The 13,914-nt window shown below is 42.1% G+C and overlaps 1 protein-coding gene across 4 annotated transcripts in view; it reads right to left on the reverse strand.

Moving 5' to 3' along the window:
- The window catches only part of ACACA (acetyl-CoA carboxylase alpha), a 268,972-nt gene that overhangs the window by 241,994 nt on the left and 13,064 nt on the right, over positions 1 to 13,914 (reverse strand). For all 4 annotated transcript variants that reach the window (XM_039350417.1, XM_039350415.1, XM_039350416.1 and 1 more), the window contains exons 2-3: positions 6,641 to 6,687; positions 4,217 to 4,466 (exon numbers count right to left, since the gene is read on the reverse strand). In XM_039350417.1, the coding sequence (XP_039206351.1) occupies positions 4,217 to 4,466; positions 6,641 to 6,687 (297 nt within the window). The remainder of the gene's footprint in view (positions 1 to 4,216; positions 4,467 to 6,640; positions 6,688 to 13,914) is intronic.

Here is a 13,914-nt window from a genome sequence, read left to right on the forward strand (position 1 = left end):
AAGAGACTGGCCACTTATTTATTTATTTATTTATGAGACTTATATACCGCTTTAAGTGCAAGCACTCTCTAAGCGGTGTACACCAGTAAGCAATGTATATATATATATTTTACATTGCCCCCCAACAACCTGGGTCCTCATTTTACCTACCCCGGAAGGAGGGAAGGCTGAGTTCAACCTTGAGCCGGTGAGATTTGAACCGCTGACCTACTGAACACAGTCAGCTAAAGTGCCTGCAGTACTGCACTCTAACTGCTGCGCCACCTCGGCTCACTTACTTGTCAGAAATGGCGTAGGGCAGTGGTTCTCAACCTGTGGGTCGGGACCCCATTTGGGGTCGAACGACCATTTCACGGGGGTCACCAAACAACGCAGTCCGCCATTTTTTTCCCCCTTTTCCTTAGCTGTGCCACTCCCTTTTATTCTATTGGCTTTTGAAAGCCAATGGAATAGACTCTCTTGAATAGAGTCTAATTCTATTGGCTTTCAAAAGCCAATAGGAATTGTCCAGGCTGTCTCTGCCTGGCTGAGCCCGCCAAAAGTCCCATTCTACAAATGGTGCTGCAGCAGTTGAGTAGTCCTCGACTTACGACCGGTTGAGTAGTCCTCGACTTACAACTGGTTGGGGGTCGCGGCATTAAAAAGATTGAGAACCACTGGTATAGGGTCTCCTGCTTGAGTAGGGGGTTGGACTAGATCAGGGGTCCCCAACCCCGGGTCCGTGGACCGGTATCAGGCTGCGGCATGCCAGCAACTGATCCACACAAACAAGCAAAGCCCCATCTGTGGGATGCTGGCAGCACACAAAACCACGCACTCTCTGGTCTGTGAAAAAAACTTTCTCCACGGAACCGGTCCCTGATGCCCAAAAGGTTGGGGAACTCTCGACTAGATGACCTACCTACAAGGTCCCTTCCAATTCTGTTATTCTGTATTCTAAACACGAACCAGTTGTCAAGCATCCAAATTTTGATTGTGTGACCGTGGGGAAGCTGCAACAGTCATAAGTGTGAAAAATGGTCGTAAGTCACTTTTTTTAGTGCCATTATAATTAACTGAACTGTTGTAAGTCGAGGACTATCTGTACAATGGTGGGAGGAACAACATTACATCAACATGGGTAGTCCTTACCTTATGATCACAACTGAGTCCAGTGTTGAAGCATTCACTGCTTCTGGAGGCAGGTTGTTCCACTGATTAATTGTTCTAACCATCAGGAAATCTCTCCTTAGTTCTAGGTTGCTTCTCTCCTTGATTAGTTTCCATCTATTGCTTCTTGTCCTGCCTTCAGGTGCTTTGGAGAATAGCTTTACTCCCTCTTCTTTGTGGCAGCCCCTGAGATATTGGAACACTGCTATCATGTCACCCCTCGTCCTTCTCTTCATTAAACTAGACATTCCCAATTCCAGCAACCGTTCCTTATATGTTTTAGCCATCATCTTTGTTGCTCTTCTCTGTACTCTTTCTAGAGTCTCAATATCTTTTTTATTTGTCTGACATGGTGTAGCAGCTTTGTTGGAGCAGAGGGTTGGATTAGAAGACCTCCAAGGTCCCTTCAAATTTTGTTATTCTGTTCTTTTAAACCATAAATGTGGTTTTGCTTCATTTTGGGATTGTATTGATGCTAACTAGGAGTTCCTACAAATAAATTGACCTTTGTGGATATTATGATTCTTGCATAAGATTAAGGACGTTGCAGGTTTTCAGGAACCGTACACACTGTTGAAATCTAAAAGGAAGAACAATTACAGGAATTGGGTATATCTAGTCTAGTGAAAAGAAGGGCGAGGGTGACATGATAGCGGTCTTCTAATATTTGAGGGGTTGACACAAAGAAGAGGGAGTCAAGCTATTCTCCAAAGCACCAGAAGGCAGGACAAGAAGCAACAGATGGAAACTAATCAAGGAGAGAAGCAACCTAGAACTAAGGAGAAATTTCCTGAGAGTGAGATCAATTAATCAGTGGAACAACCTGCCTCCAGAAGTTGTGGGTGCTCCATCACTAGAAGCTTTCAAAAAGAAACTGGACAACCATTTGTCTGAAATGGTATAGGGCAATGGTTCTCAACCTGTGGGTCGGGACCCCATTTGGGGTCGAACGACCATTTCACGGGGGTCACCAAACAACGCAGTCCGCCATTTTTTCCCCCTTTCCTTAGTTGTGCTACTCCCTTTTATTCTATTGGCTTTTGAAAGCCAATAGAATAGACTTTCTTGAATAGAGTCTAATTCTATTGGCTTTCAAAAGCCAATAGGAATTGTCCAGGCTGTCTCTGCCCTGCTGAGCCCGCCAAAAGTCCCATTCTGCAAACGGTGCTACACCAGTTGAGTAGTCCTCGACTTACGACCGGTTGAGTAGTCCTCATCTTACGACCGGTTGGGGGTCGCGGCATTAAAAAGGTTGAGAACCACTGGTATAGGGTTTCCTGCCTGAGCAGGGGGTTGGACTAGAAGACCTCCAAGTGCCCTTCCAACTCTGTTACTCTATGTCAGGGTTCTTCAAACTTGGCCCTTTTAGAACTTGTGGACTTCAAATCCCAGAATTCCTCAGCCAGTGTGCCTGGCTGAGGAATTCTGGGAGTTGACGTGCACAAGTCCTAAAAGGGCCAAGTTTGAAGACCCCTGTTCTATGTTCTAAAAAGGAATTTGCTGAAAATCCCCGAGCAAGGAAAAATACTGCAAAATGTGTCAACACAGACTGAAAATGTTCAATGGCAGGAATGGAACGGAATCTTTTGGAAGAAAGCAATGTTCTGATCGGCCTTGAAGAGGAATGGAGAATGCTAACCAATTTAACTGCACTTGTTAGTTAACGAACGCCAACACAAAAATCACAACACTGTGATTTTGGTTACAAACATTGTTCTGGGGAACCTCGGGGATCTCTGGAAATCAATCAAGAACCTCTCAAGGAGGCAGAGCAAACGAGCATCCCTCCCCAGGCCTGATGCTTCCCAATGTGTTGAAACATCAATGCCCACAGTCACTGGGCAGCAAAAGATAGTACACAAAGCTAGTCCTCGACATACGACCACAACGGAGCCCAAAATTTCTGTTGCTAAGCGAGACAGTGGTTCAGTGAGCTTTCCCCCATTTTATCACCTTTCTTGCCACAGTTGTTAAGGGAATCCCCACCGTTGTTAAATTAGTCACATGGCTGTTAAGTGAATCGGGCTTCCCCATTGACTTTGCTTGGCAGAAGGTCGCAAAAGGGGATCATGTGACTCCTGGGACACTGCAACCGTCGTAAACACGAGTCAGTTGCCAAGTGTCTGAATTTTGACCATGTGAGCATGGGGACTCTGCAAAGGGTGTAAGTGTGAAAAATGGTCGTAAGTCACTTTTTTCAGTGCCGTTGTAACTTTGAACGGTCACTAAATGAATTGTTGTAAGGTGAGGACTACCTGTATACTCAAAGCTATGGTTTTCCCAGTAGTCATGTGTGGCTATGAGACTTAGACCACAAGGAAGGCTGATCGCCGAAGAATTGATGCTTTTGAGTTGCTGGAATTGGGTATGTCTAGTCCAGTGGTTCTCAACCTGTGGGTCGGGACCCCATTTGGAATGGAATGACCATTTCACGGGGGTTGCCAAACAATGCAGTCCGTCATTTTTTCCCCCCTTTTCCTTAGCTGTGCTACTCCCTTTTATTCTATTGGCTTTTGAAAGCCAATAGAAGAGACTCTCTTGAATAGAGTCTAATTCTATTGGCTTTCAAAAGCCAATAGGAATTGTCCAGGCTGTCTCTGCCCTGCTGAGCCCACCAAAAGTCCCATTCTGCAAACGGTGCTGCACTAGTTGAGTAGTCCTCGACTTACGACCAGTTGGGGGTCGCAGCATTAAAAAGGTTGAGAACCACTGGTCTAGTCTAATGAAGAGAAGGACAAGGGGCGACATGATAGCAGCGTTCCAGTATCTCAGGGGCTGCCCCAAAGAAGAGGGAGTCAAGCTATTCTCCAAAGCGCCTGAAGGCAGGACAAGAAGCAACGGATGGAAACTGATCAAGGAGAGAAGCAACCTAGAACTGAGGAGAAATGACTGCGAGCCAGTTGCCAAGAGTCCGAATTTTGATCACGTGACCAAGGACTATAATGGTGAAAAACAGCCGTAAGTCCCTTTTTTTTCAGTGCCGTTGTAACTTTGAACCATCACTAAATGAACTGTGGTAAGTCGAGGTCTACCTGTATTTGAAATATGGATTTTCATGGGGTTCTACCTCATATGAAGAGCCTCTTGAGCCGCGGAGGAACTGAGGTCTGAAAGAGAGTCCGAGCTGATGGAGACGGGCGAGATGGACTGGTCTTTGTCTTCCGGCAAGTCAATTTTCACCAAGGAGCTGGTCTCGTCTTCAGAGTTATCCTCCGAAATGGAGCCAATGATGAAATGGGAATGTAAGCCCAGCTCCAGAAGTTTATCGTCCGGAGGAGGTTTGTTACTCATCGTGCCGGCGAAGAAGATTTGTACCGCTAACCAGGAAAACACCAAAACGAAAAAAACAACAACACTTGAGTCTTAAGAAGATTAACATTCAAGAATTTTTCAAAATTTAAACACGTTTTCAAATCCAGGTAGTCCTCAAGTTACGACCACAAGGGAGCCCAAAATTTATGTGGTTAGTGAGAAATCTGCCAGCCTGTTGTTGTTACTAAAATGGTTGTTATATGAATCTGGCTTTCCCCCCACACACACACACACACTGACTTTGCTTGTCAGAAGGTCACAAAAGGGGATCACGTGACTCTGGCACGCTGCGACCATCATAAATGTGAGTCAGTTGTCAAGCACTAGAATATAAATCACATAACCATGGGGATGCTGAAATGGTTATAAGTGTGAAAAATGGTCATAAGTCACTTTTTTCAGTGCCATTGTAACTTTGAACGGTCACTAAACAAACTGTTATAAATTATAAATTATAAATCGAGGACTATCTGTACAGTACTGCACTAGCCTTTTTATTTTGCTTGAATAGCAGAGATGTCCCTATGTGACAAAACTGAGAAACAATCAAAAATGTCCCCTTAATTCAGGGGTAGGCAACCTTGGCTCTTTTATGACTCGTGGACTTCAACTCCCAGAATTCCTGAGCCAGCCATGCTGAGGAGAAAGGGAGAGGTTTCCATGCTGAGCTATATTGGCTCAGGAATTCTGGGAGTTGAAGTCCACGAGTCATAAAAGAGCCAAGGTTTCCTACCTCTGGCTTAATTCCTTCTCTTACATATTAACTGAAATATGCCCAGATCTTTCCATGGTGTTTCTGAATACACAGCGGTGTATTATAATTCCATTCCAAACGTCAATAGATCAAGCAGAATGCAATGCAGATTGCTTTAAATCAGGGGTCTTCAACCTAGGCCCTTTTATGACTTTGGACTTCAACTCCCAGAATTCCTCAGCCAGGCATGTGTCTCTGGCTGAGGAATTCTGGGAGTTGAAGTCCACAAGTCATAAAAGGGCCTAGTTTGAAGACCCCTGCTTTAAATGTTTGTTATTTATATAGGTCACAAAATTCCTCTTTCCTTGGTACCATAATTGGATTTGACCCAATTCAAAAATGAATATACTGATAGTCCTTGACTTATGAGCACGACTGAGCCCAAATTTTATGTTGTTAATGAGACATTTCTCAAGTGAGCTTTGCCTCATTTTACAACCTTTCTTGCCACAGTTGTTAAATAAATCTTTGCAATTGTTAAATTAACAACACGGTTGTTAAGTATATCTGGCTTCCCCCATTGTCTTTGCTTGTCAGACGGACGCAAAAGGGGCTCACGTGACCTGAGGACACTGCAACCGTCATAAATCTGAACCAGTTGCCAAGTATCTGAATTTTGATCACGTGATCACGGGGATGCTACAACAGTTGTTAATGTCAAAAATGGTCACAAGTCACTTTTTTCAGTGCTGTTGTAACTTTGAATGGCCACTAAATGAATGTTGTAAGTCGAGGACGACCTATATAGGTCACAGAATTCCTCTTTTCTTGGTACCTGAGGGAAGTTAACCCAGAGAAGGAAATATTAAAAAGGGCAGAAAAATATATTTTTCCTCAAAAGGACTTTTTAAAACCAAACCTGGCCCCAAATCTATCTCTCTGCCCCAAGCAAGAGCTAGCCCCATACAAATGCAGATGTAAAACCATCAGAAAGTTGGAGCCAGAGCACTCAAGAAGACAAAGAGAAGATCTGCATGCCCCACCCAAACTCTAGGAGTCATTAGCCCCATCACCTGGGAAGCAGGATATGATAATAGGATTAAACCACAGATATCAAGGCCCAGAAAAACACTCAGAAATAGCCTCAAAGTTCATGCCACAGGAACAGGAAACTATTCCAAACAAGGCTAGAGAGGGTATAAAAAACCTACAGCCCATGTGCTCAAGCTCTCTCTTTCCTCTCCCCTGCTCCTTCCTGCAAGGACCATCTTTCTGTTCCTTCAATAAACTGTAACCTTCTTCCCAAAGCAGTCTCCATGTTGCTTATTTATTCCCGGCTTGGATGAACCAGGATGAAGACTTACTTCTCACATACCATAATCGGATTTGACCCAATTCAAAAATTAATATATTTGAAGCCATGGAAAAAGATCAGACCAGAATGCCCCCAAATCTTAAAAGAAAGAAGTTTTGATAGTGACTGACCTTCAACAATTCTTGTTATCTGAGTTGTGATCCACAGCCAAAATGAACTGAAAGGGAGAAAAAAAAAAAAGGTGAGATCGAGGTCAAATCATAATTTTGAGTACCGAGTGCATAATGCAAATAATTGCTGAAACGGGGAAAAGATGATGAAAAAATAAGCTTAAGAATTGATGCTCCATTGCTTAATGAAGGCCTTTGGTTAAAAAAAAAAAAAAAAAACCTCATAAGCTACAGATAATCCTCAAATGGAACTCAAAATTTCAATTGCTGTTAAGTGAGTTTTGCCTCATTTTATGACCTTTCTTGCCACAGTTGTTAAGTGAATCACTGCAGTTATTAAGTTTGTAACAGGTTTTTAAGCGAATCTATGTTCCCTGTTGACTTTTGCTTGTCAGAAGTTCGCAAAAATGGATCACATAACCCTGGGACATTGCAGCCATTATAAACACGAGCCAGATGCCAAGCATCTGAATTTCGATCACATGGCCAGGTGGATGCTCAACAGTCATAACTTGTTTTAACAGTCATTAAACAAATGGTTGTAAGCCGAGGACTATCTGTATTTCTGGGGACAACCTTTGTAACTTTGAATGGTAGCTAAGCGGTTGCAAGTCGAGGATACCTGTACTACTATCATGCAAAAAGCAGATTGTTCTCATCCTAAGCAGGAATACAGCAATAGAACAGAACAGAATGGAGCAGAACAGAAGAGAATGGAATGGAATAGAATGATGATAGAATAGAATGGAATGGAATGGAATAGAATAGAATAGTTGGAAGAGACCTTGGAGGTCATCTAGTCCAGCCTCCTGCTCAAGCAGGGGAACTTATACCATTTCAGACAAATAGTTGTCCAATCTCTTCTTAACTTCCAGTGTTAAAGCATTCCCAACTTCTGGAGACAAGTCGTTCCACTGGAACCAAAGAAGACGCCATAAAGCAACACTTTGTGAAGGTTGAGGCAATGCCCCAGATCTGTCTCAAGTCTTCCATGTCCGTCTGTTTCCCAACACTCCAAACTCAACACACTAACGAACCAAGCTCAACAAATATTTATCATTTGAAGAATATTATATCATGAATATTTTTTTTAGAACGTTGATGATTAAGGTTGTACAATATTTTAAATGCACTGATGATGTTACCTAGTTTGGTAATGAAATGTCTGCAAGAAAACCAGCAACCTCAGAGAGCACCAAGGACCCCTCATTTCAGCCCTGGGCTACAAATATTCTATCAGATATTTAAGAAATTGGTAGCACTTGTTTAAACTTGGGGAGAGGTGGTTATATTGTTGTTATCTCTTTATTTTTTAAAAAAAGTCAGAAGTCGTGATTGTTATAAATTTATCTGACACATATTTTTTTGTAACTTTTCATTTACTTTTTATTCCCCTTCCCTTTCCCCTTTCATATTTGTTTGCATTTTAATGGCTCGCTTTGAAAAAAGATGTCATCAAGAAAAACAAACAAGTATCTACAAGTACTGCTACTTAACACTGTCAACAAAACTCCAACGGGTTCCAGTGCTGCATTTCACTTACTCATCAGCCACTACAACACACACACACACATAAAGAGGATTTCCTTAACCAGTTCTGGACCACCCACACAAAACTTAAGAGTTGAGGACCTCACCTTTCAGGATTCTTGGCTAAGATGTCTTTCACAAGAATCCCTTACAGCAGGACTTTTGCAGATTGAGACTTTCAAGCAAAGTGAAAAGAAAGTCTATTCCAGTGGTTCTCAACCTTTCTAATGCCGTGACCGTATAATACAGTTCCCCATGTTGTGGTGACCCCCAAGTGGGTGTGGCCACCAATAAGCTAGGGAAAAGGGAACAAAATGGTGGACAGCATGGTTTGGCGACCCCCATGAAATGGTCGTTTGACCCCAAATGGGGTCCCGACCCACAGGTTGAGAACCACTGGTCTATTCAGTATTTCTGACTTCAGCTGTATGGACTTCAACTCCCAGAATTCTCAGTATAGCCATAGCTGAGAATTCTGGGAGTCGGATGGTCTGGGAACCTTCTCCAATCAGTTGTGAAAGTTAACTGACAGATGAGGTATAATGCTTAAAGCAGAGATGTCCAGCCTTAGCAACTTTAGGACCTGTGAACTTCAACTCCCAGAATTCTCAGTACAGCCACAGCTGAGAATTCTGGGAGTCGGATGGTCTCGGAAACTTCACCAATCGTTGTGAGAGTAATTGACAGATGATATATATAATACTTGGCGTAGCTTAAACCATGGCAACTTTAAGACCTGTGGACTTCGATTCCCAGAATTCCCATGCTTATGGATTTATGGACTTTAATTCGGAAGTTGAGAAAGCTCCAACACTGGAAGTTTTTAAGAAGAGACTCGACAACCATTTGTTTGAAATGGTATAGGGCAGGGGCAGGCAACTTTGGCTCTTTTATGACTCATGGACTTCAACTCCCAGAATTCCTGAGCCAGCCATGCTGAGGAAAAAGGGAGAGGTTTCCATGCTGAGTCATGCTGGCTCAGGAATTCTGGGAGTTGAAGTCCATGACCCATAAAAGAGCCAAGGTTGCCTACCCCTGGTATAGGGTCTCCTGCCTGAGCAAGGGGTTGGATTAGAAGACCCCCAAGGTCCCTTTCAACACTGTTGTTATTATTATTATTATTATTATTTCCCAGAATTCAATTCTGGGAATTGAAGTCCATAAGTCTTAAAGTTGGCAAGATTGGACACCCCTAGATTAAAGTAAGAGCCTGATGGCTGTTTTCTAGCTATGTCAAACAGATGAAGGGCACAAATAAGGGTCTTCTCCAATAAACTATTTCCAAAGTTTACTTCCATTCGAACAATAGCAATAGCACTTAGACTTATATACCGCTTCACAATGTTTTATACCCCGTCTAAGCGGTTTACAGAGTCAGCATATGGCCTCCAACAATCTGGATCCTCATTTTACCGACCTTGGAAGGATGGAAGGCTGAGTCAACCTTCAGCCGGTCAGGATCGAACTGCTGGCAGCCGGCAGTCAGCAGAAGTAGCTTGCAGTACTGCATTCCAATCAATGTGCCACCAGTGCCAACTAAGCAACTATCAATATTTTTTTTACTGTCTATGGTGGAATCTCCAGCTAGAAATAGAGGCACTGAATTCTGTTCAACCGAGGCCAGCCAGATATTGCCACTTATTGTAGGACTGTCATCAATTGTGCCTTTGATACCTCAATTAGAAAGCATCAAATGACTGGTTCAAGCAAAGCATCAAGCTGAGACTTTGTGCAATCCATCTGCTTGTGGCCTTTTCTGCAAATGTAGTAATAGCCTAAGATAAGCACTAGAAGGCAGTGCAAATCTCCCACCCGGACGTTCAAAGGGGGAACTCAAACATGCTCAACCTGTTCATCCCTGCCTACAGACAACCACACAAGTTGCAGCATGATGCATTACAATATCACCACATCTCAAGTTCTCACTGTTGGTGATTAGCAAGGATTCCAGCCCATAGGGACCCTTGTATTAATAAAACATGTGATGCATAATTCTTACCAATAAGGACTAATAGCCTAGTAGTTTGTAAGCATCAAGAGACTAACCATGTTCATATGCACCAAGCTAAAAATGATATAGACCCAGATGCCTACAGATAATTTTTGACCCAGGACCGTTCGTTTAGAGACGGTTCGACGTTCCAATGGCGATGAAAAAGATGACTTACAGCCAGTCCTCCCACTTACGACCGTCACAGCATCCCCACAGTCATGGGATCGTGGTTCGAGCACTTGGCAATCATGTATTTAATAATAATAATAATAATAATAATAATAATAATAATAATAATAATAATAATAATAATAATAATACAAATAGAAATAGAAAGACTGTGGCAAAAGCAAGCAAGGGTAGTACCAATAGTCATAGGCTCCTTAGGTGCAATCCCAAAACAACTGGAGCACCACTTGAACACCATTGGCATTGACAAATTCGCTATTAGTCAATTGCAAAAGGCGGCCTTATTAGGAACTGCTTCCATCCTGCGACGATATCTGTAATACCATCAAACATCCACATCTGCCTATCCCAGGTCCTGGGTAAGGACTCGATAGGTAGACAAAATGCCAAATCCAGTCTGAACATCTGGCTGAGTGTGCGATGATCAAAATAATAATAATAATAATAATAATAATGATGATGATGATGATGATGATGATGATGTTGGAAGGGATCTTAGAGGTCATCTAGTCCAACCCCCTGCTCAGGCAGGAAACCCTATACCATTTTGGATAAATGGCTGTCCAGTCTCTTCTTAAAAACTTCCAGTGTTGGAGCATTTACCGCTTCTGGAGGCAGGTTGTTCCACTGGTTAATTGTTCTAATTGTCAGGAAATTCCTCCTTAGTTCTAGTTCTCTCCTTGGTTAGTTTCTATCCGTTGCTTCTTGTCCTGCCTTCAGGACTTGACTCCCTTTTCTTTGGGGCAGCCCCTGAGATATTGGAACATTGCTATTACATCCTTCTCTTCATTAAACTAGACATACCCAATTCCAGCAATCGTTCATATGTTTTAGCCTCCAGTCCCCTGATCATCCTCTTGCACTTCTCTGTACTTTTTCTAGAATCTCAGCATCTTTTCTACATCATGGTGACCAAAACTGGATGCAGTATTCCAAGTGGCCTTACCAAGGCCTTGTAAAGTGGTATTAATACTTCAGGTGATCTTGATTTATGTTACAGGTAGTCCTCGACTTGCAACTATTTATTTAGTGACCGTTTAAAGTTACAATGGCACTGAGAAAAGTGACTTATGACCGTTTTTCACACTTAAGGCCATTGCAGCATCCCCAGGGTCACGTGATCAGAATTCAGAGGCTTGGCAATTGGTTCACTTTTATGACGGTTGCAGTGTCCCGGAGTCATATGAGCTTCTTTTGTGACCTTCTTACAATCAAAGTCAATGGGGAAGCCAGATTCACTTAACAACCGTGTTCTTAACAACTGCAATGATCCGCTTAACAACTGTGGCAAGAAAGGTCATAAAACGGGGCCACGTTCATTTAACAACTGTCTTGCTTAGCAACAGAAATTTTGGGCTCAATAATGGTCATAACTAGAGAAGTAACTGTAGTTGCAGTGTCCTGCGGTCACATGATTTCCGTTTACAACGTTCCCAGTCAGCTTCTGACAAGTTAATGGGGAAGCAGGATGACTATGGCAAAAAAGGTTGTAAGACTGGACTTGGTCACATGATGACTTGTGACCAACCACACTGCTTAGCACCAAAAAGTTGTGGACATCTTAAAGTTGCCAAAGACTAAGAAACGACTGGTTTAGAATCTGTTTCGATAAGAAAGCTAAGGGTCAGATAGAATTTAAACCGGAATTGTTTTTGTTAGGAATATTATGACCTAATTATGGTAAAGAGAATGACTACTTGATATTGCATGTTTTAACAGCTACAAGGATAGTATCTGCCCAGTTTTGGAAAAATGAGAATTTACCATCTGACCAGATTATAATTACTAAAATTTTAGAGTGTGCAGAAATGGATAGACTAACATTAGAAATGAAAGAAAAAGATGATTCAATTTATTTTAGAACTTGGGAAAAATTTTATCAATGGTTAGAGACACGTTAGAACTTGAAGGATTCAATATTTTACAATAGATAACTGATTTTTAATCGAGTTCTAACTAATATTTTGATGATATGATTATTTTTCCTGATTTCCTGATTCTCATTTGTTACTTTTGATTGTTAGGATTTTTTTAGATTTTATTAGTAGTGTTTACTTAATACAGTGGTTCTCAACCTGTGGGTCGGGACCCCATTTGGGGTCGAACGACCATTTCACGGGGGTCGCCAAACAACGCAGTCCGCCATTTTTTCCCCCTTTTCCTTAGCTGTGCTACTCCCTTTTATTCTATTGGCTTTTGAAAGCCAATAGAATAGACTCTCTTGAATAGAGTCTAATTCTATTGGCTTTCAAAAGCCAATAGGAATTGTCCAGGCTGTCTCTGCCCTGCTGAGCCCGCCAAAAGTCCCATTCTGCAAACGGTGCTGCACCAGTTGAGTAGTCCTCGACTTACGACCGGTTGAGTAGTCCTCGACTTACGACCGGTTGGGGGTCGCGGCATTAAAAAGGTTGAGAACCACTGACTTAATAGATCAACGTATTTGTTTACTAATTGTTTTTAATATGTTATAGTCTAAGCTTTGGTAAAAATGGTTGAATATGATATTTACTCATTATTATGATCCGGATGGCAGCTTGTTTGTTGAAATATGTGATTGTACCTATCCTTATTTTACCCTAATGCCTTATTCCCTTCCCCTTCCCCCTTCCTTCCACCCCTTCCTTTATTATACCTGTATTGTTCCTATTTTTCCTCATCTATATAAACTTAATAAAATTTTGTTAAAAAAACAAACAAAAAGAAAGCTAAGGGTATCAGCCTCAGAAGATAAGGTCCATCTGCCATACCAATGAAAATACCCTTGAAAGAGCCTTTGTCTTTTCCAGATTAAATCATCCACAATTTTACTGTTAAGATGAAACTGATGTCATTTTGTAAAAACCCCAAAAAAGAATTGAAAGCAGAGCCGCCGATAAAAAGCAGGACGTCAATATGGAAATTGCAAGTGGTCGACTGAAGCCAACGTTTCCGAATTGTCAACTGCCTTCAACCAACTTCAAACCAGTGATGGTGACAGGGAAGGTGGTCGCTAAGAAAAGGTAAGTTTTACCTCACACATCAGCATACTTTCCAGGGAAGAACATTTATGGTTCCCCAAATTCCTCATAGATCCCCAGAACCACAGCTTCAGTGCTTCTTAATGCAACAAGGAACGGTTGCTGGAATTGGGTATGTCTAGTTTAATGAAGAGAAGGACGAGGGGGGACATGATAGCAGTGTTCCAATATCTTAGGGGCTGCCGCAAAGAAGAGGGAGTCAAGCTATTTTCCAAAGCACCTGAAGGCAGGACAAGAAGCAATGGGTGGAAACTAATCAAGGAGAGAAACAACCTAGAACTGAAGAGAAACTTCCTGACAGTTAGAACAATTAACTAGTGGAACAACCTGCCTCCAGAAGCGGCGAATGCGCCAACACTGGAAGTTTTTAAGAAGAAACTGGACAGCCATTTGTCCAAAATGATATAGGGTTTCCTGCTTGAGCAGGGGGTTGGACAAGATGACCTCCAAGGTCCCTTCCAACTTTATCATTATTATTATTATTAACCAAGGAGGCTGTTATCTGACTAAAATTGTGGATGGTTTAACCTGGAGAAGACAAAAGA

This window comes from Crotalus tigris, unplaced genomic scaffold (assembly GCF_016545835.1).
Source record: "Crotalus tigris isolate CLP2741 ecotype Arizona unplaced genomic scaffold, ASM1654583v1 scf7180000018330.590113, whole genome shotgun sequence".
Classification (NCBI taxonomy): Eukaryota; Metazoa; Chordata; class Lepidosauria; order Squamata; family Viperidae; genus Crotalus; species Crotalus tigris.